This window comes from Nycticebus coucang, chromosome 8, assembly GCF_027406575.1.
Source record: "Nycticebus coucang isolate mNycCou1 chromosome 8, mNycCou1.pri, whole genome shotgun sequence".
Taxonomy (NCBI): domain Eukaryota; kingdom Metazoa; phylum Chordata; class Mammalia; order Primates; family Lorisidae; genus Nycticebus; species Nycticebus coucang.
The window spans coordinates 92,075,507-92,099,362 of NC_069787.1; the positions used below are offsets into that span (position 1 = coordinate 92,075,507).

Consider the following 23,856-nt stretch of genomic DNA (forward strand, 5'->3'; position numbering starts at 1 on the left):
TGGATTTTTTTTTTTTATTTCTTAGAAAAGGTGGAAATGTCTTTCTCTCGCACCTTTTTTCTGCAAGCTCAGTAATAAGTGGTCATTCTACAAAACAATCATTATTAAATCTCAGTTTGAGGCTGGGCGCCCATAGTTTAGTGGTTAAGAGCGCTGTAGTCCAGGCATGGGTCCTAAACTTCTGGGCAGAGTTGGTGGGTATGAACTCGGCCCAGGCCTGCTGAACAAACAAGAAAAAAATAGCCAAGCGTGTGGCGGGTGCCTGTAGTCCCAGCTACCAGGGAGCCTGAAGCAAGAGAAATCACAGCAGCCTAAGAGCTGAGGTTGTTGTGAACTGTGACACCACAGCACTCTACCAAGGGCAACAAAGTGAAACTCTGTCTCCAAAAAAAAAAACCTCAGTTTGATATTTCTCCTACAAGTTTATATAACACAAAAATGAAATTGGAACTTACGAAGGAAGATCTTTGGCAGCTCTCAAGCCCCAACCTTTCTTTTCTGTGAGTATGACTTCCACATCTGCATGCTGTTTTCTCTGAAACCGTCTATTAGAACAATAATCCCCATTTGGACACCGAGAAGAACTGAAATGAGAAACAAGTGACAATTCCTTAAGGCAGCAAAAGAAGTAAAACATCATCACTAGAATGTGTTGTACAATTATATGTGTACATATTTTTCTGGTGTAATTAATATATGTACTATGTGTGGTTGACCTCAAATACGTCTTCCTTAATAATTCTTCCAATCACAAAGGGATTCCTCCGAACTGAGTATCTACATTGTTAAACAGATCATACTCACGATACAGCCTCATCATCTGGTCATCACAAGAAAAGATTGTCTATCACTCCCTGAGCATCTAAAATACATTTCCAGGCTGGATATAAACTTGCAGTACATTGACAACTCTGCAGGCTAACTCTATCAGTATATTTTTCCTTACATCTCCAATCACCATTAATCTGCTCTTTTGAATGTAGCTAACTATTTGATCTACAATTGAGAGAAACCAAAGTCATTATCAAAAGGGTCTTGTTCAGAGTAAATGCAATGTAACATGGCAAGGTTCTTATTCTATGGATCCTAGAATAAAGATAATAAAATAAAACATTGAAAAAATTCTTCCTTTTTTTTTTTTGACAGAGCCTCAAGCTTTTACCCTGGGTAGAGTGCCATGGCATCATAGCTCATAGCAACCTCCAACTCCTGGGCTTAAGCAATTGTCTTGCTTCAGCCTCCCAACTAGCTGGGACTACAGGTGCCCACCACAACACCCGGCTATGTTTTGGTTGTACTTGTCATTGTTGTTTGGCAGGCTCGGGCTGATTCAAACCCGCCAGCTCTGGTGTATGTGGCTGGCGCCGTAGCCGCTTGAGCTATAGGCACTGAGCCTCAAAAAATTCTTAATAGTCTTTTTTTTTTTGTGGTCTTGAGACAGAATCTCACTCTGTTGCCCTGAGTAGACTGCCATGGTATATCATAGCTCACAGAAACCTCAAACTCTTGAACTTGAGCAATCTTCTTGCTTCAGCCTCCAGAGTAGCTGGGACTACAGGCATGTGCCACTATGCCCAGATAGATTTTTCCATTTTTAGGAGAGACAAGGTCTCAGTCTTACTCAGACTGGTCTTGAACACATGAGCTCAAGCAATCTACATGTCTAAACCTCCCAGAATGCTAGGATTACAGATGTGAGTCACCATGCCTAGTGGAATTCTTAATATTCTAAAGCTGACAAAGGCTTTTAGTGCCAATGAAGGCTATGACAGAAGGGCGGCGCCTGTGGCTCAGTGAGTAGGGCGCCAGTCCCATATGCCAGAGGTGGCAGGTTCAAACCCAGCCCCAGCCAAAAAACCACAAAAAAAAAAAAAAAATGAGGCCTTCTCTGAAGGCTATGACAGAAATTACCGATCGTTCATCATACATCACTATTTATTGCCAAACAGCAAATAACATCTTTACTAATGTTCAAAGAATGAAGGATTCACTTGAGAGTGAGACACTGAAAGAAAGCTTTCAGGATAGAACAGGATTAATGTAGAATCTTTCATGACAGGATATGAATCGATAAAGAAAGCTAGAGATCCGACTGTCCCTCCCAGTACACAGAAATAGAAAACAATGCCTATTTAAGGAAAAGGGAATAAAACAGCTAAGGATAAGTGATAAGAAAGGTGGGCTGCAGCAGGATAGAAAGGCAGGCTGGTAATATACTACGAAGGGCTCTGAATGCAAGGCTCCATTTGAATTGAATCCTGAAGACAACAGATTACTTAAAGCTCAAGTGAGGGAATAACAGGAGGAAAAGAAATTCTAGGCTTGGCGCCTGTAGCTCAAGCGGCTAGGGTGCCAGCCACATACACCGGACATGGTGGGTTCGAATCCTACCCAGGCCTGCCAAACAACAATGACAACTACAACCAAAAAAATGGCCGAGCACTGTGGCGGGCGCATGTGGTCCAAGCTACTTGGGAGGCTGAGGCAAGAGAATTGCTTAAGCCCAAGAATTTGAGGTTGCTGTGAGCTGCAATGCCACAGCACTCTACGGAGGGCAACAGCTTGAGACTCTGTCCCAAAAAAAAAAAAAATGAAATTCTTCATCTATATTTAGCAAGGTTGGCAGGAAAACCCAGAAGACTGACTAAAGCAACAATATCAAATTAAAATAGTGCTCATCTTGTCCCCTCTTCTTGTATCTGTACTGTCACTTCAAAATTTAGTTTAAAAAAAGAATGCCAAAAAAATTTTTATTTTATCAAGGTATACAGTATATTTTTGCAACACTATATAACATGAGCAAAACAGAGCCATGAAAAACACACTTCATTAACATTAAAAATAAGATACCTAGACTAAAAAAATCACCTTAATACTTCTTCCATGTTAAAAAACAAGGGTATCAATCAGATTGTTTAAAAAAAAAAAATTATCAAATTTTTTTGAAGAAATACAGAAAAAAGGCCAGGTAAGGTGGCTCACACCTGTAATCCTAGCACTCTGGGAAGCTGAGATGGGTGGATTGCTTGAGCTAAGAAGTTTGAGAACACCCTCAGCAAGAGCAAGACCCCGTCTCTACTAAAAATAGAAAAACTAGCTGGGGGTTGGCACCTATAGCACAGTGGTTATGGTGTCAGCCACATACACAGAGGCTGGCAGGTTCAAACCCAGCCCAGGCCTGCCGAACAACAATGACAACTGCAACTAAAAATAGCAGTGATTGTGGCAGGCACCTGTAGTCCCAGCTACTTAGGAGGCGGAGGCAAGAGAATCGCTTAAGCCCAAGAATTAGAGGTTGCTGTGAACTGTGACGTCACAGCACTCTATGGAGGGTGACATAGTGAGACTCAGTGAAAGTGAAAGAAAGAAAGAGAGAAAGAAAAAGAAAAAGAAAAACTAGCCGGGCATTGTGGTTAAGTGGATCTCTTGAGTCCAGGAGGTTGAGGCTGCTGTGAGCTATGACCTGCAGCACTCTACCCAATGTTTTTCTAATGTAAAGATATTTACTGTATATAATAATAATATGGAACCAGTCGGTGCCTGTAGCTCAGTGGATAGGGCACCGGCCACATATACCAAAGCTGGTGGGTTCGAATTCAGCCCGGGCCAGCTAAAAAACAACAATAACAAAAATAGTCAGGTGTTGTGGCAGACACCTATAGTCCCAGCTACTCGGGAGGCTAAGGCAAGAGAATTGCTTAAGCCCAAGAGGTTGAAGTTGCTGTGAGCTGTGACAATACCGCACTCTACCTAGGGCAACAGCTTGAAACTCTATCTCAAAAGGGAAAAACAACCAACATTTACCTCCAGGACATGAACATTATAGGAGATAAAGGGGCACTGAACAAAAATATAATATTACTAGTAATAGGACTACTTACAAATCACATAAAATGTGCCAGATATATGTGCCACATATAATACCTAAGTGTTACAGGTATTATAACATTATGAACAATGCAAGGGAAATTTGTCTCCTTAATTAGTATCTATTTCTACTGTACATCAGAGATTTTATTGTTTATAAATATTCATCCACAGATAAGAGAAAGGTTAAATTTTACTTATTGATAATTCTTTTTTTTTTTTAGAGATAGAGTCTTACTTTGTCACCCTCAGTAGAGTGCCGTTGCATAACAGCTCACAGCAACCTCCAACTCATGGGCTTAGGCAATTCTCTTGCCTCAGCCCCCCGAGTAGCTGGGACTACAGGGGCCTGCCACAAGACCCAGCTATTTTTTTTTTTTGGCAGATTGGCTGGGGCCGTGTTCCAACCCACCACCCTTGGTATATTGGGCTGGTGCCCTACTCACTGAGCCACAGACGCCGCCCGATTTTACTAATAATTCTTGTTGACATTTTAGAGACATTTAAGATAAGGACTGGGTTAGACATGGTGGCTCATGATTGCAATCCTAGCACTTTGGGAGGCCAAGGCAGAAGGATCGCTTGATGCCAAGAGTTTCAGACCAGCCTGGACAACACAGTGAGACCCTATCCCTAAAAAAATTAAAAATTAGCAAAGTGTTCATTTTACAAATGTGTTCATTTGTAAAAAGGGTGGCTGTTTATTGTTAGGCAGAAATACAGAATTATTCTCTTTGTTGTTGTATGGGAGTTTAAATGTATGTCAAGGAGTGTATAATCGTCCCTCAGTGTCCATGAGAGACTGGTTCCAGGACCTCTAGCACATATAAAAATCCTCAGATGTGGGCGGTGCCTGTGGCTCAATGAGTAGGGTGCCGGTCCCATATGCCGTAGGTGGCGGGTTCAAACCCAGCCCCGGCCAAAAACCACAAAAAAAAAAAAAAAATCCTCAGATGTTCAAGTCCCTTATGTAAAATCATGTACTATTTTCATATAACCTATGTACATCCTCCTGTACATTTTAAATCAGCTCCAGATTATTTATAGTAATATAATGTAACTGTTACGGAAATGGTTGTTATACTGTATTGTTTAGGGAATGCAGATGCAATTGTTTTTCTAGTATTTTCAATCTCAATTGGTTGAATCTACAACAGGAAAAAAAAATTGGTGAAAAAAAATTAGCCAAGTGGGGTACATCTTAGCTACTCAGGCGGCTGAGGCAAAATTGCTTGAGCCCAAAAATTCAAGGTTACAGTGAGCTATGAATGTATCACTGCATTCCAGCCTGAGTGACAGAGTGAAACTTTGTTTCTTTTTTTTTTTTTTTTTTGCGTTTTTTGGCCGGGGCTGGGCTCGAACCGACCACCCACAGCATATGGGGCCAGCATCCTACTCCTTGAGCCACAGGCGCCACCCTGAAACTTTGTTTCTTTAAAACAAATAACATCAACACAAAAAAATAGGGATTGAGCAATAGCAGAGCATTCTGATTTACTTACCATTCAATCATGAGGAGACGATTAAGACAATCTTCCCCACATGCTATTTCACCTTGAGCTCTTTCATCTTTGGAAAGCGGTGTACATTCACACTGCATTCGCTTAATATCCCGATGGGATTTATTCTTCTTTCTATTGGGTACAATTTCATAAAAACTGGTAAAAAAATCTCCTGGCAATAATATAACATTATATTGATATATAATGATATTTATATTAATATATAATGATATTTAGCGCACACAATATATAATGATATTTAGTTTCACATTTAATGATTCCTGTAAGTCAACAATCCAAAAGGAAAAATAATCATTAGCATTTGTGAGACTGAAAGACCTATGTACTTGATACAAAAAAGAGGAGAGGCAATCTTAATGCTGGCATATAGGGCAGATGGGATGAGTCCAAGATTATCATTTTGGAACTCAACCCTTTTTCCTAGTCCAGGTCAGTTAACCCTCAGATTCTGACCAATTTTAAGTTTTAAAATAATAGTGGGTTCAAGAGACAATAGGAAAACTTGGGTGTTACAAATAGTGACACAGCTGATTAAAGTTTAAGAATCAGAGCTCATAAATGAATACTTGAAATAAAGTGCTGAGAGGAAAAAAGGAGTTTCTAAAAAAAATAGGATTTTTAAGAATTTCAATTCAATTAAGTCTTTTAGAAGATTTTTCAGTAACATCACACTTGTATAAAGAAAAGGTTTGTTTAAAAATGAAGTATAATCACAGAATAAGCAGATAAAAGTTTTCAAAAGGCTAATCTCTTGCAATGTAGATGATTAACTTAGTTTGGAGGAGAAAGGAAACTGCTGAAATTTGACTGGGTTCAGAAAAACACATCCAGAGTCTGCAAAGCAAAGGTGAAAATATGATTGGCCTTTATGCTGAACTCTATTTTTGACACTGGTCAAAAAGGAAAAAATCATGGATGGTGAAAGAAGACCTACTTAACAGTCACAAACCAATGGTGGGGGGCAGAGACATGTGAACACAAACCATCCCTGACCCCCTCATTGGTATGTGACTGTTTAGGGAACTATAATTCACTCTATTAAATGCGGTCATGTGGGGCACAGCTGTTCTAACTGGTTATTTTAATCTCCTAACTGTAATCTGCTTTAATCCTTAACACGTTATATTCTAGCCTCAGTTTTATAAATGATTAAGAGTATAATGATAGTAAGTTTAGGTAAAAAGAATGATTCTTCTTGATCAACTAAGGATACAATTCATTAATAAGTATATGAATATGCTTAACCTAAAGACAACTAAACATAAATAACAAATACTTTACATGGAGAAGAGCGGAGGGAAGGAAATGGGGGTGCTCCCACTTAAGGGGCACAATGTTAGGGTATATGGCACACCATTGGGAGCAGGATACAATTGTAAGAGAGACTTTACCTAGCAAACACAGTGTAACCTAATTCTTTGTACCCTTAATTAACCTGAAACAATTTTTAAAAAACAACCAAATACTTTAAAAGCTATTATTTTGAAGAATCAGCAGCAACTTTATTTTGTATTGCCAAAAGGTCAGACTAGGACTAATAGGCACAGATTTTTGCAGGTTAAGTCTATTTCTGATAAATATAAGAAAAACTTCATTATAGTCACGCTATTTTTATTTTATTTTATTTTTTTTTGGTTTTTGGCCAGGGCTAGGTTTGAACCTGCCACCTCCGGCATATGGGACTGGCACCCTACTCCTTGAGCCACAGGTGCCGCCCCGCTATTTTTATAATAATATGTCTTCTTGTTTCCTCCTAAATGCCTAGCATGTAACAGGCACTTTAAAATGTTAAACGCAGGCTGGGTACCTGCAGCTCAATGCTTAGAGTGCCCGGATGGCGGGTTCAAACCCAGACCAGGTCTGCTAAACAACAACAACCGAAAAAAAATGCTGAACACATATAAATGCTTCCCACTCCAAAAACAGTAGAGCCATCTTACACTTCCACCAATCAAATCTATATGACGTAATCATATATCTGAACCTTCCCCCCACATATATATCTGATTCTCATTAGTGAAGCCGGAGGATTGAACTGATTAGTTTTATTTTATATTCTTTTACAAGATACCCTGTATAATCCATCAGTCACAGAATTCCTAAAGGGTACTACTTAAGACACCTAACTTTTTTTCTGAGACAAAGTCTCATTATATCTCCCTTGGTAGAGTGCTGTGAAGTCACAGCTCACAGCAACCTCAAACTCTTGGGCTTAAGCAATTCTCTTGCCGCGACCTCTCAAGTAGCTGGGACTACAGGCGCCCACCACAACGCCAGGCTATTTTTTTGTTGCAGCTGTCATTGTTTAGGTGGCCCTGGCCAGGTTCGAACCTGCCTGCCTTGGTGTATGTGGCCAGTACCGCAACCACTGTGCTATGGGCGCCGAGCCAAGATATCTAATATTTCAAATGTAAACCTAATTTACAACTAGATAAATGAATATAGTACAAGAGGCTCTCCACAACATAAAAAAATAAAGGTTATTTTTCTTTTTAAGAGACAGTCTTACTTTGTTGCCCTCGGTAGAGTGTCGTGGCATCACAGCTCACAGCAACCTCCAGCTCTTGGGCTTACGCAATTCTCTTGCCTCAGCCTCCTGAGTAGCTGGGACTACAGGTGCCTGCCAGAACCACAATGCCTGGCTATTTTTTGTTGCAATTTGGCCGGGGCTGGGTTCAAATCTGCCACCCTTGGTATACCGTTAATAGGAATAAAATTTTAGTGGGACCTAACTTTAAAATGAAGTCTTTTACCTTATCCACAGTAGAAAATTTCTTCAATTTAATAAAATTTTGAATGCTCAAAAGGATGATGGCTAGGTTGATTCCCAGCTAGGAGGAAAATTTTCAAAAGGGAGCAGTGAGTAGGTAGGAATGTATAGTGTTTTCTTTTTTAAGCATATTCAACATATATTTACATGAGGAAAATGAGAAAATTATCGAGGAGGAGTAAAAGTCAAAACAGACTGTGACCTGATCTGGGCCCAGTGACTTCCTTCTTTACCCAAAGATAAAGGAAATATTGAAAATAAGACATTTCAATGACATTCAGGACATCAAGCATAACAGGACAACAGCTTTGATGGCTATTCCAGAAAAACGGTTCTAAAATTGCTTTGAAGGGTGGACTAGGCTCTGGTGTCAGCATATAGTTTCCCAAGGGGAAAACTTAAAAAAAAAAAAAAAAAGACTGTGAAGGTCTGCTTTAGAAAACTACATTTTCGGCCAGGCGTGGTGGCTCACGCCTATTGTGCCAGCACTGTGGGGGGCCGAGGCAGGTGGATTTCCTGAAGGTTTGAGACCAGCATGAGCCTGACTGACCCAGAGTGAAACCCCGTCTCTACCAAAAAAAAAGAAAGAAAAGAAAAGCCAGGCATTGTGGCGGTGCCTGTAATCCCAGCTACTTGGGAGGCAAAGGGCAAGAGAATCACTAAAGGAAGAAAGGAAAAAAAAAATTAAAAACAAAAAAACTTCAAACTAAGAAGAGTGAAAGCCAGCTGAAATTGAAAGCAAAATAAAATTAAAAAAAAAAATAGAAAACCACATTTTCATTATTTATGCTCTCATTATACCTTATTTCATGTCGGGGATTTTTGATAAACCATTTTACCACTTCTAAAGTATTTGTTACATTACTGGTTTAATCTATTAACAATGGGCTAAAAAAAAGAAGGAAGAAAATTATGTTCTAGTCTAGTTCCAGCTTTATAAAGAACCTGGACACTTCATTCTGAACCTTTTTGCAAAGTAAGAAAAAAATCTAACATAACCACTTTTTTATTTTCCAAGAGTAGACTATTTTACTGGGGTTCTTCTGATGAGTGCAAGCCTTTTTAAGGAGGCCCTCTATCTTTGATATCATTTTTTTCTAAGTTTTTCAAAAACCTTTCTTTTCATTCATACCTAAGGAGTCCTTAAAGGAATTGCTGCTTATTTCGGGTGCTTGCACTGACCCTTTGTCCTTCTGAAGGGAAAGATGAAATCTACTGGACTGACTTGAAAAGTGGGATCCATCCCATTGAACCCAATTCTCCTCCTCTTCACGGTTTCATTTTTGTTTTGTCCCACTTCTGCATGTAAAAGGAATTAGAGGAAAACTGACCTAGCCTAAGTTACACTTTTAAAACCAAAATAGTAATAAGAGAAAAAAATTAGACAGCCTTTTCCCAAGTAAGAAAAACATATTGGGGGAAGGAATCTATACTATCAAATCTAAATAACAAATAAAATCTAAATAAAAACACTTTTTAGAGTTTTTTTTTTTTGTTTTTTGTAGAAACAGAGTCTCACTTTATGGCCCTCAGTACAGTGCCGTGGCCTCACACAGCTCACAGCAACCTCCAACTCCTGGGCTTAAGCGATTCTCTTGCCTCAGCCTCCCGAGTAGCTGGGACTACAGGCGCCCGCCACAACGCCCGGCTATTTTTTGGTTGCAGTTTGGCCGAGGCCGGGTTTGAACCCGCCACCCTTGGCATATGGGGCCGGCGCCCTACCAACTGAGCCACAGGCGCCGCCCCTTTTTAGAGTTTTTAATTTATATTTTATCATACAATTCTATTTCATATGGTTAAGCTCATGAAGTATGAATTGTAAAAAGCTAATTTTTTTAAACAATAAGGAGGTTAAAATTTGTCAACAAGTATTAATGGTAGGCTTACCTTTCTGTTAAATAAACATTTTCTTCAATAAGATCAAAGTAGCAAGGCATCTTCCCCTGCTTGGCACATTCTTTCCATCGCTGTGGGTCCCTGAAGTCATCCATGACACAGGAAGGCCCAATCAGTGCTGAGCCTGGGAGCACTAATGTCCCTCCCTTATCTATCTCCATTCTAACTTTCTTTCTGTCCTGAAGTTCACCATCACTTTCAGAATCACTCTCCAATTCTTGTCTCCTTTTTTTAGGAGGCCCTCTATCTTTGATATCATTTTTTTCTAAATTTTTAAAAAAATCTTTCTTTTCATTCATAGCTAAGGAGTCCTTAATGGAATTGCTGCTTATTTCGGGTGCTTGCACTGACCCTTTGTCCTTCTCAAGGGAAAGATGAAATTTACTGGACTGACTTGAAAAGTGGGATCCACTCCGTTGATCCCAATTCTCCTCCTCTTCACGGTCATCTGTTAGGGAATCTGGTACCTGTCCTTGAATTCGATCATACATAACTCCACTTCCAGGAGATCTACCTGCTGATCTTGGATCCCAGTAGCCATTGCCTTGCCAGTAATTACGTGTCCCACCATAGTGTTCTGCACTTTGCTGATACTTGTGTCCACCACAAGCTCCATAGCTGCTGTCAGGTTGCTGATATGTGGTAGTAGGCTTTTCTTGTTGAGTGAAGTCCCACCCTAGGTTTCTAAGTTCTTCTGATGAGTGCAAGCCATCCATACGGGAGATGTCACAAGATGAAGAAAAACTCAACTCTGTTTTTCCCAGTCTACTATCTGGCCTGTTAGCGAAAGTGGTTTGCTGCCAAGACTTATTTGGGACATCTTCAAAATCATCAGAAGAATAAACTGGCAGCTCTTCTTGCTGTCTAGAAGATATTTTGGCTTTTACTGTTTCTTCTGAATTTGGGTGTGCTAGAGGGTCAGATTTCACATCTGTATGGCTTGTACTATCAACCCCATCACTCTGAGGATGAGAAATTTCTGGCAGGTGGTTATCTACTTGTTTTCTACTGGACTGTGTAAAAGAAATTTCTGAATTCTTCTCTGTTCCTTTATGAAGGAAGAATTTCTCAGTTTGAAGACAAGCTTTACTTGCTATACTCTCAAATTTTTCCTCATATGAATGTCTCCTTGGCTCCAATCTCTCATCTTCCCAGTGGTCAGAATAGTGTCTATAACTCTGACTGCTCCGAGAAGAACAAGGACTTGTTTCTTCCATAGGCAAAGTAGAATTCTTTGGCACAACCACAACAGACTGGAGACGGTTTCTTGGAATACTGCTGTCATCAGAATCTGTATCTTCCGAATCACTTTCATCACTTGAACTTTCAGAAGAACCAGAATAATCTTCATGGACAGTAGACACAATTTCTGGAGCATGACCACTACTATCACATTTTAAGGTGTAAGTCACACTGTCACTGTCTTCTGTGGTTAAATTCAAATCACAAGAAGAAAATACAACTTCTGAATCATCAGAATTATGTGCATGTCCTCTTTCTCCTTCTTCATATAAACAGATTTCTGTTCTTCCTCTTCCATCAGGCAACATGGAATTCCCTTCTTCTTGAGCCTCTTGCAAACATTTCCCAGATAATCCATTATTATGCCTGTTCTCCCAGCTAGTATATCCCTTTCCTGAATCAGGAAGGCCACTAGCTACTTCTATTATTGTTTCCTTCCCTGCATGCTTCAAAAACTCTGTGCTTTTTTTACTCTTCAGCACTGCATCCAGAACTGGAGGTGTGTTTTCTCCACATTGCAAGAGATTTAAACTGTCCACCCTTATTCCTGATGGAAGACTCTGAAGAGATGAAGCAATAACTGAACAGCCAAGAGGCTGATATAAATCATCAAAATGATTAACAGTGGTTAAACTACTGCTTCCAACACTCTGCTTATATTCTTCACATGCAAATTTTGAGTGATCTGTCAAATTCCTATTATCACATACAACTGGTTTTGATTCCAAATGCACATTCATAAAGCTATTTGAAGAAATCTTCAAAACAGAAGGCTCAATATTTTCAGCTTCAGAGTAACACAAAGAGTTGTTGTCATTTGAAGTACAGTATGTTTCTGAATCTTTGGTTTTGCAGCAAGAAACTCTCATATCAACTGGTTCTTTAATTACTGTTTTGGAATAATCTACAGTCCTTAATGGCAAAGACATGAGTTTATCCGGGTGTGGTGACACCGAAAGTTCTATTTCCCTAAATGGGCTTTCCAACTTACTGTGCTGCATGGAAGTATCATCCAAGTATTTTTCTTTGCATCTATTCTGAAATCGACTTGAAGAAAGCCTGCCGGTTTTGACCAAAGGAGATAACTCTGAGCCAGTCACACTATCATCAGAAGTTGTCAAAACAGCATCAGTTTTAGAAGTGCAAAATGTCATCAAATCAGATTCTGTCCCAGGAGATCCATTTACATTTAATTCTGTGGGACAAAAACTTCTTAACTGATCATTCTTCACTTTAGATAAGTAGTTTAATTCCTTAATACTATCATGGCTATCACGTCCCATAAATTCAGACTTTAAAACAGATGATTCATCTAGCTTTTTAAAAGTAGGTGAATCATTTAATTGACTTGATGGAGAGGGAGACCCTGCCTTTTCTCTTTCAGGAATTTTATTAATCAGTCTTAACTCACTACCTTTTGAACAAGGAGTCTGTAAAGTAGAAGAATGAGACTGCTTGATCTCACTTAATTCTGTACAACAGAAAGAATTTTTAAATTTATCAGACTTGGGTACAGGTTTTGAAGGGGTAGATTTATAACGGGAAGCACTATTATCATGCTTGGAATATGATGACCCCCGTCGGAATCCCAGTTCATTGGGGGGAGAACAACATCTTTTCATTGCTTCATTTTCTGAAGTCCTTTTGGATTCTCTTTCTAGTTTTGAAGAATATTTTCCTCTTCTCTCCATCTCTAAGTAAGAGGTCTCAGTTTTACAGTCCCGATCAGATTTAGAGTAAGATGATGATGTCCTCAGGTCTCTGTAAGAGGAGGAATGAGATGAAGTGCGCCTTGAGTATGTCTTCCTATACTCTTCTTCAGAGTCAGAACTCTCACGGGCCCTGTTATCTGTATATGGCCGAGAATATCGTGTCCTCTCTCGATAAGGGGAACTCCTATGGTATCGACGATCAGAGTCGTAATAATGAGATCGTTCTGACCGAGAATAGGGTAAACTATTCCTAGAGCCTCTGTCAGACCTGGAACGAGATCTGCTTCGCTTTCGCTCTCTTTCTGATCTACATCGGGAAGACACATACCGAGTATCTCTTTCAAGTTTTGAGTAGCTAAAATATTTATCATCTCTCTCTGTTTTAGATCGTGAAGATTTCCCTAAATCCTCACTTTTTATAGATGCTGAGCTCTTTTTAAAATCTCGTTCCTTTTCAATGCTTGCTGAAAATTTTATATCATGTGATCTTTGACTTGAAGAAGTCCGTACAGAATCTTCGTCAGATTCTGAACCAAGGAAGGTGCCTTCAGATTGTAAGGATTTCTTCTTAAAACCCGTTTTTTTAGAGCTCAGACTAGTCTTAGAACTATCAGGAATTTCTTCTTCTTTCCCAATATGGGAATCTTCCTTTTGTGACAGAATATCTGCTTGCTCATTCAAATTTTGAGCTATGTGTTCTTCTGAACTATTAGATACAGTGTCCTTAGTATCCACTTCTAAAGATTCTGGTACAATTGTAACTGGTGGTTCTTTCAGAGGTCTAACAGCTATATCTACTGATAAGGGTACTGGTGCTGTCACTGGAACTGTTACTGACGTGTGTGACAAGGCCACTGGCTCTCTTACCGGTGCTGGTGGTGAGAGTGTTGTAACTTGGGGAGGTGGAGGTGGTGGCGGTGGAGAAGAGGGTGGTGAGTCTACAGTTCTTGATTCTGCTATGGCTGCTGGTAACTGCACTGCCGTAGAAGGTGGAGATGCTACTGCTGTGGTAGTAGCCAGCAGTGGCCTGGCTGTTACATGAAGCAGATGTTTCTTAAAATGAATTTTGCCTAATTCTACCCTTGATTTTGGTGGGGAAGATTCTTCTGTAGTAGATAAGGTATCGCCAATGTCCATTTTTATTTTAGGAGTCGAGTCTACTGGGAGAGGTACACCTGGGTTATCATTTTGCTTTTCATTTCCAAGTGCAGTCAGAAACCTATTCTGCAAAGTTTTCTTTGTAAGACTGAAGCTGAATGATACCTTCTGCCGTCCTTGTTCTTCCAAGTTAACTTTTGTCTTAGTGCCTCTGGGCAAAAATCGACTAGAAGCAACACCTTTGAACACTGATCCTTTGATGAAACCCGTTTTCTGCACATTTTCAATCTTTGCCTATAAATGAACAAAACAACAATTACAACTAAAAGTTACTTTCAAATGGCTAGCATCACAGTTTAAAATGTTTACCAGTCAGAGCAATGAAAAGCCCTTTTAAATAATTTGAATTTTATCAAGCTACTTAAGAATCGTTTTAAAATTCTATTATGGAACTTTTCAAACACCGTCAAAAGTATAGAGAATAGTATAATAAATTCCTAACAATCTACAGCCAGCTTCATTAGCCATATTTTTCCATTCTTGTTTTCTCTCTCTCTTTTTTTTAGACAGAGTCTCACTTTGTCCCCCGTGGTAGAGTGGTGTGGCATCATAGCTCACAACAACCTCAAACTCTTAGGCACAAGCGATTCTCTTGCCTCAGCCTCCCAAGCAGCTGGGACTACAGGCGCCTGCCACAATGCCCAGCTATTTAACTATTTTCCAGGTAATATTTTTTGTTGTTGTTGTTGAGACAGAGTCTCACTATGTTGCCCTCAGTAGAGTGCTGTGGCATCAGAGCTCACAGCAACCTCAAACTCTTAGGCTTAAGGGATTCTCTTGCCTCAGCCTCCCAAGTAGCTGGGACTCCAGGTAACATTTTTTAAAAATCATTTTTTAAAGCCTATTATGTATTTAACTGATACATATACGAAGAGCAATAGCTAACATCTCAGTACTCATAAGAGTTTGTTTTTACGTTCAATCAGAGAACATCAGAGGTCATTAAAATGAGTAGTGTAGGCCAGGCACAGTGGCTCATGCCTGTAAATCTAGGAGGCCAAAGTGGGAGGGTCACTTGAACTCAGGAGTTCAAAACCAGCCTGAGCAAGAGAGAGACAGAAAAAATTAGCCAGGCACAGTAGGGCACACCTGGAGTCCCACCTACTCAAGAGGCTGAGGCAGGAGGATCACTTGAGCCCAGGAGTTAGAAGTTGCAGTGAGCTATCATGACACCACTGCACCACCACCCCCCAAAAAACCCAAAAAACTGGTGGTCATCTGGCATCATATAGAATCAGCTGTGTACATATTAAAAATACTGCTCTATGATCCACACTAAAGGGAGTATCAATTTGAACTACTGAGCTCTGAGATGAGGCAAGAAAATTTGTTTCAGGCGATTTTGTTTTATTTTGATACAAGCATGACAGAATTCTCCCAGATTTGGGAAATCACCATATAGAGAAGCCTCTGACCTCACTTATTTACAGATTAAGTAACCAAATGAGAACCAGCTTTCTGCATTCCTATAAATTTTTACCCTGGCACACTGGTCCTGTTTCTGCCTGGGCCCCACACTGCAGATAAGACTGATTATCCTCTGATACTACTGTATGAACAACACAATTGCAAAGTATATATCCAAGGAGACTTCTCCCTCCATTATTTGCCCAATCACCTAAGGAAATGATAGGCCTTAGAAGTTAGAGGCATAACCTAGGTTATGGAAAGAACATTATAAAAATCAATAGGAATTAACTCAAGCCTAATTAAAGATGGTATTCTTGCTATTAGCAAAATTTTTCTGATTGATGTTCTTTAATTAACTTAGGCTATAGAAGAGAATAATATTCCTCTTCAATACAGTAAAAGCTGAAATCAATTTTCAAATGCTTACATAGTAAGCATTCAAGTGCTAAAGTAAATGTTTTCACATGCATGATCACAGAGCAATGGTTTCCAATTACTCTTAAGAAACAATCTACTTGTCCAAGTAAATCTTACATGGAAGTTCAATACATAAGAATATGGAAAAGCTGTCACTAGAGTTGCCTCCATCTTTACTTTTTCTTTTTTTTTTTTTTTTTTTGAGAAAGAGTCTCACTTGGTCACTCTTGGTAGAGTGCTATGGCATCTTAGCTCACAGCAACCTCAAACTCTTCGGTTCAAGCAATCCTCTTGCCTCAGCCTCCCCAAAAGCTGGGACTACAGGCGCCTACCACAACACCCGGCTATTTTTTAGAGACAGGGTCTTGCCTTAGTTCAGGCAATCTACCATTTGGCCTCCCAAGGACTGGGATTACAGACATGAGCCACTAAGCCTGGCTCACCTCCACCTTTTTTTAAAGTTCTCAAAACTCTGAAGTTTAAAAACCTTTTTTGAGATACACATCACCTCTCACTGGGATGAATTAGTATAACTCCAAAAACAATTACTTCAGGTGGCGCCTATGGCTCAATGGAGTAGGGCACTGGCCCCATATGCCAGAGGTGGCAGGTTCAAACCCAGCCCTGGCCAAAAACTGCAAGGAAAAAAAAAACAAAAACGATTACTTCATTTCACATTGAAAATGACAGCTGAGGCTCACCGCCTGTAGCTCAAATGGCTAAAGCACCAGCCACATACACCAGAACTGGCGGGTTCGAATCCAGCCCGGGCCTGCCAAACAATGACAACTACAACCAAAAAATAGCCGGTCGTTGTGGCAGGTGCCTGTAGTCCAGCTACTTGGGAAGCTGAGGCAAGAGAATTGTCTGAGCCCAGGAGTTGGAGGTTGCTGTGAGCTGTGATGCCACAGCACTCTACCCAGGGTGACAGCTTGAGACTCTGTCTCTAAATAAATAAATAAAAGAAAAAAGAAAAAAAAAATGACAGCTGATTTTTTTTTTTTTTGCAATTTTTGGCCGGGGCTGGGTTTGAACCCACCACCTCCAGCATATAGGTGCCTTACTCTTTTGAGCCACAGGCGTGGCCCGACAGCTGAATTTTTAATGTTTTCAGCTTTTACCCAATCTCTAAAATGTATTTAGAGGTCAATCGCATAATCACTGAAGAAGTTATAATATACTTACCTCATTTTCTTCTTCTCTATTTTCATTCAGCCAAGAAAACATGCAAAAGAAGAAATAATAAATACTTAAAAATGATTGAAATGAGAGCTATTTTTTATTAGAACTTAGGACACTTGCAGTCTATATGCACTGCTCATTCTTTCACAGCCTCAATTACATTTAGTTTAACAAATATTTAATGAAGACAGTGCCATGTACTATGCTAAGTGCTAAAGCCAAAGGTAAATAAAGCAGAATCCCTGTCCTTAAGAAGCTTACAGTTTCCTGAGAGTTACAAAATATAAATCTGCTAAAAAAAAAGCAAACAAAAAAAAAACAATGTGTGTATATATATATGTATATATATATATATATATCTGCTACAAAAGTAATTCCAATATAATGGAGTAAATATAATGATAAAAATATATATGGTATAGCAGCAAAGAGGACAATAAGCAACTTAGTTTAGTGGGAAGATAGAAACGCGAACAATCTTTTCCTACAGAGAGGACTGAAGAATATCTAGATCCTAAGCAGAGGGAAATCCCAGGCAGAGGCACAGAGATTAACACACGGAATATGGAGTGGCGCCTAGAGCTCAGTGGGTAGGGCGCCGGCCACATACACCGAGGCTGGCGGTTTTGAACCCAGCCCAGCCCTCCTAAAACAACAATGACAACTGCAACAACAAAAAAAATCACCAGGCATTGTGGCAGGCGCCTGAAGTCCCAGCTACTTGGGAGGCTGAGGCAAGAGAATTGATTAAGATCAAAAGTTTGAGGTTGCTATGAGCTGTGACAATACAGCACCTACTGAAGGCAAAAGCTTAAGACTCTGTCTCAAAAAAAAAAAAAAAAAAACAAAGCCAGGTGTTCTGGCAGGCACCTGTAGTCCCAGCTACTTGGGAGGCTAAGGCAACAGAATTGCTTAAGCCCAAGAGTTTGAGGTTGCTGTGAGCTATGACACCATAGCACTCAACAACAGGGTGACTGAGAGAGACTATGTCTCACAAAAATAAATAAATATAAAAATAAAACAATATGTATGAGAAAACTGTAAATGGTTCAATATTACCTGATTATAATGTTTAGGGAGGAAAAAGCCAACAATTAGGTGAATCAGGAAGGACTTGCCAGGCTTCTCATAAGGAGAATCATATTTCATCTTACTAATCAATGGTTCTCAATCTTTTAGGTATCCATTACTTTTGCTGAATACAAGACTCTATTCCACATTACAGTGCACCATATCACAGTGTTTGGCTGAGTTACGTTCTAACAGATGTAAACACACAGCATCCTGACTATGAGGAATCAAAAACCAAAAGTCTGGTGCACACCAGTGTACCAAGGCATACTGGGGGACTAGCTACTTGGAGAAAGGTAAGCTACAAAGAGGCATGAAAGCCAAATTAGTATTTTAGGCAAGTTACTCTTTTAGGCTATATGGCAAGGAATACAAAAATCTAATTTAAATGTCCATGAAAAGAAATGTACAAAATCCTTTCCCCACAATATAAGCCTGACTGTATCATAATTCAGTCCATTCACCAAAGTCTGCGGTAGCCATACAAAACTAAGTAATGAGAGGAAAAAATGTTGGCAATACCTGAATGAGATCTGAAACAGTACTAAGCTTAACCCTTTTTTCCCCCCTCCAAAAAAATCAATGAAAAACTCATAGATTTGTTAGAACAACTCTACATTTCCCTACATAGAATAACTTCACAAGTGGCATCATGCTATCAAGAACATTACAGTTTATTTTTAATTTTTCTTATTTTTCGGAGACGGTAGAGTATCGTGGTGTCATAGCTCACAGCAACCTCCAACTCTTGGGCTCAAGCAATTCTCTTCCTTCAGCCTCCCAAGTAGCTGGGACCACAGGTGCCCACCACAACATCTGGGTACTTTTACAGATAGGGTCTCACTCTTACTCTGGCTGGTCTCGAACCTGTGAGCTCAGGGCAATCCCCTTGCCTTGGCCAACATCACAGTTTAATCGACAGAATTTTTCCCCTTTCTTAGTAGTTAATAAAATAATTGTGTCTTATATGTATAGCTTATGGCATATTAGAATCTATGGCATATAACATTTGATTTAAATTAGTAATGAGAGGCTGGTCCAAAGGTAGTGAGTTATCTCACTTGATTGTTCACAGTCAACTCCTTGTTCTACTCTTTCCCCCTTCTCACTACTGCACTTAACTAGTCTTAAAAAAAAAAATTAATTAATGGGGGGGCGGCACCTGTGGCTCAAAGGAGTAGGGCACCGGCCCCATATGCCAGAAGTGGTGGGTTCAAACCCAGCCCTGGCCAAAAACTGCAAAAATAATAATAATAATAATAATTAATAATGAGAAATTTTTAACAGAAGAGTGCCAGGAAATGTCTAAGCATATGCTTGTCTACACCATACCACAAATATGAAGTGCTAGAAATACTAAGATGATCAGAATCCTTTCCTAAGCCTCAGCAGTTCTATTTTAGACGGATAAAAAAAATGATCCTGACAAACTATGATGAAAATCAGCTAAAGAAATATTATAAATTTGTGGGATTGGAAGGGAAGGGGGAGTGATGAAAGTATATTTCAAAGCTCAAGTAATTACTTAACAGAAATGGTAAGACATTTCTCAGAATTTAATAATAAATTGAATTTTTATGTCCAGGCATGCTAACTCAAACCTGCAATCCCAACACTCTGGGAAGCCAGGTTGGGAAGATCACTTGAGGCCAGGAGTTTTGAGAGCAACTTGTGAAACATAGCAAGACCTCGATTGTATGAAGAAAGTTTAAAAGTCAGCTAAGAGTGGTGGTGTAGACCTACAGCTGGGCATTTGGCAGGCTCCTGTAATCCCAGGTACCTGGGAGGCAGATTCAGGAGAATCACTTCAGCCCAGGAGTGAGAGGTTGCTGTGAGCTGTGATCCCACAGCAGTCTACCCAGGGTGACAGCTTGAGGCTGTCTCCAAATAAATAAATAAATAAATAAATAAATAAATATAATGCTGACTGGCTGTGGTGGCTCCTGCCTACAACCCTAGCACTCTGGAAGGCCAAGGCAGGAGGATCTCTTGAGCTCAGGAGTATCAGACCAGCCTAAGCAAGAGCGAGACCCCATCTTAATAAAAACAGAAAAATTAGACATGTGTCACAGAGCACACCTATAAGTCTCAGCTATTTGGGAGGCTAACGCAGGAGGATCACCTAAGCCCAGGAGTTTGAGGTTGCAGTGAGCTATGATGACACCACTGTATGCTACCCAGGGGGATAGAGCAAGACTCTCTCAAAAAAAATAACAACAACAACAAAAATCCACCAAATTACAAAGAAAAAGGGAAAGGTCCATGGTCCACAATCCAACCCATCCAGAGACAACTACTGCTGTTGGGTTTTCTTTTTTTTTTATGAGACAGAGTCTCACTTTGTCACCCTCAGTAGAGTGCCTTGGCATCACAGCAACCTCAAACTCTTAGGCTCAAGCAAATTCTCTTGTCTCAGCCTTCTGAGTAGCTGAGACTACAGGCGTCTGCCACAATGCCCAGCTCTTTTTGTTTTTAGCAACAGGGTCTCGCACTTGCTCAGGCTGGTCTCGAACCTGTGAGTTCAGGCAATCCACCTGTCTCAGCCTCCTAGAGTGCTAGGATTACAGGCGTGAGCCACCACACCCGGCCCATAGCCAACTATTGTTAACATCTTCATCTATAAAGCCCTTCTAACACTTGTGTGTATAGGTGTATAGCTTTTACTTTAAACAGGCCTTTGTTGTCCTTTTTAAATATAGTTATCATATCATACAAGCCATGTCACATCTTGCTTCCTTCTCATCAAAAATAGAGCTGGTGAACAGATAAGACGTTTAAATCACAGAAAAAGTATGGAATCACTAAATAGGTTGATGAGTGGGTGATCTCAAGAGTAGAGGATACAGGTAAGTGAAGATATGGTTAAGTTTTGGATGGTGCCCGTAGCTCAGTGGGTAAAGCGCCGGCCACATACACCGAGGCCAGGGCCTCGCTAAACAACGACAACTGCAACAAAAAAATAGCCGGTTGTTACGGTGAGCACCTATAGTCCCAGCTACTTGGGAGGCTGAGGCAAGAGAATCAAGTAAGCCCAAGTTTGAGGTTACATTGAGGTGCTGTGGCATCACAGCACTCTATCAAGGGTGACACAGTGAGACTCTATCTCAAAAAAAAGATATGGTTAAGTTTCAAAATAAAGCAAGCATATCCCTTTTGGCCTCCATTTTTCTGATATCACTAGTTGAAAGTTGGGGGAAGGAACAGGGCAAAACACTTGAAGAAAGTTCAATTATGTAAAAAAAGAAAAAGAAAATTCAATTGTGCAGAAAAGAAATGGAAGTGAACTATAATTCTCAATGTTGCTGCCCAGAGTTGGACACTACCAATTTATAATATAGCTCATAAACAAACTTATTCTACTTCTGACAGCATTAAGCTATCAGAGGAAATTATTAGTGAATTAATCTAGCAAGATGGGTGGGCCAAGAGGGGTAGAAGGCAAAGAGTTGAGATAATTGAAGGCATTCCCAAGAATATTGAAATGACTGACCTAAGAGATCCATAGATAATAGAGAGGGAATAAAATCTGAAAGAAGCTGATAAAGTGAAGGAATAGGGTAGGGGCAACATTATCAGGGGCTTCAAAGAGTAGATTTGGTGAAAACCACAAAGAAAAGAAGAAGAAAGAGGTGGAAAAATTGGAAATTATGGTCAGAGTGATATTTTAGAGTTGGGAGTACGCTTCCAGAAGACAAGACCTGGACACGAGCAAGAGAGTAGATTGCTTCAATAATAAGGGACCAAGACCTTTTTGAAGAAATTAATAAGGCCACAATAGTAAAAATCAGCAACAAATTTTTATGACAAAAGAAAACTTGCTTTGGAAAGTTATAAATAATATAAAGAGCAAAGGATAGTTTTTAAGTGACAGGTTCCACAAATTCACAAGTTTGCCAACTATTTGTGTCTGAGGATTAACAATATGCTAAAATTTGTTTAAATGAACAAGTCACAGAAGACCAGGCACAGAGGCTCACACCTATAATCCTAGCACTCCAGGAGGCCATGGCAGTAGGACCGCTTAAACGCACGAGTTTGAGATCAGCCTATGCAAGAATGAGACCCTGCCCTTACCAAAAATAGAAAAAATTAGCTGGACATGAGGATAATTATGTCAGGAGGTTGAGGCAGGAGAACTGACTGAGACCAAGAGTTTGAGGTTACAGTGAGCTATGAAGATGCCACTGCACTCTATACAAGGTAAAGGAGTAAGATTATCAGGGGAAAAAAAAAGGTTAAACTGCTTTGAATCTTTTTTGTTTGTTTAGATACAGAATCTCACTTTATCGCCCTTGGTAGAGTGCTGTGAAGTCACAGCTCACAGCAACCTCCAACTCCTGGGCTTAGGCAATTCTCTTGGCTCAGCCTCCCAAGTAGCTGGGACTACAGGCACCTACCACAGCACCCACAGCTATTTTTTTTGTTGCAGTTTGGCCGGGCCTGGATTCAAACCCACCACCCTCGGTATATTTGACTGGCACCCTACCCACGGAGCAACAGGCACCGCCCAACTGCTTCAGATCTTAATGATATCAAAGGTGCATCAAGCAGAAAGTCTTCAAAATTAAATCTTTTATCATAAAAGGTTGCATCTACCTAGCTCTCTAATTGGCCTACAGTCATATACATTTGTACACCTCTTCTAAAGAAACTGAGTGGCCAGGCGCAGTGACTCACATCTATAATCCTAGCACTCTCGAGAGACCAAGGAGAGTGGATTGCCTGAGCTCACGAGTTTGAGATCAACCTGAGCAAGAACCCCATCTTTAAAAATAGCCGTTGTGGTAGGTGCCCTTAGTCCCAGCTACCTGGGAGGCTGAGGCAAGAGAATCGTTTGAGACCAGGAGTTTGAGGCTGCTGTAAGCTATGATGTTACAGCACTCTACTGAGGGTGAAAAAGTGAGACAAAGTGAGATTCTGTCTCAAAAAAAAAAAAAAAAAGGCTCAGCACATAGCACAGTGGCACAGTGATACACCATGGCACAGTGGTTACAGTGCCAGCCACATACACTGAAGGTAGCAGGTTCGAACCCAGCCAGGGACAGCTAACCAACAATGACAACTGCAACAAAAAAAAATAGCCAGGCGTTGTGGTGGGCACTTGTAGTTCCAGCTACTTGGGGGGCTAAGGCAAGAGAATCGCTTGAGCCCAGGAGTTTGGGGTTGCTGTGAGCTGTGATGCCACAGCACTTTACCAAGGGTGACATAGTGAGTATCTTAAAAAAAAAAAAAAAGAAAGAAAGAAACTCAGTAAATCCTTCTGAGTTTGATTGAGAATGGATATCGTAACCAACTGCAAAGAGTGAACTGGGCTTAAGACAAATCTGAAAACTTCATCAGAATATATCCCAGTGGCACAGAACCATGCTCATGGATTGCTCAGTCACATCATTCAGAAGGCAACACTTAAGTATCAGTTCTCATATCAATCACAAGGCTATTTGTTCAATAATTATTTAAGGATCGCTTTCAGAGCAGTGCTAAGACTGTAAAGGCAAGATGTTAGTTCAGTAATCAGTAATTTTATACTTACCTGAAGTAACATGACACAGAGGTATACCAAATAACTATTATAAGAAGATAACTATTATAAGAAGATAACTACAGG

At 40.0% G+C, this 23,856-nt stretch overlaps 1 protein-coding gene across 3 annotated transcripts in view; it reads right to left on the reverse strand.

The window, feature by feature from the left end:
- SETD2 (SET domain containing 2, histone lysine methyltransferase) overlaps positions 1–23,856 on the reverse strand; it is a 168,925-nt gene that overhangs the window by 114,694 nt on the left and 30,375 nt on the right. Inside the window, exons 2-5 of one of the 3 annotated variants that reach the window (XM_053600468.1) lie at positions 17,181–17,196; positions 10,048–14,402; positions 5,370–5,501; positions 456–584 (exon numbers count right to left, since the gene is read on the reverse strand). In XM_053600468.1, the coding sequence (XP_053456443.1) occupies positions 456–584; positions 5,370–5,501; positions 10,048–14,402; positions 17,181–17,196 (4,632 nt within the window). Of the gene's footprint in view, positions 1–455; positions 585–5,369; positions 5,502–10,047; positions 14,403–17,180; positions 17,216–23,856 lie in introns of those variants that run through there. The other 2 variants (XM_053600467.1, XM_053600466.1) reach the window with 2 other exon arrangements.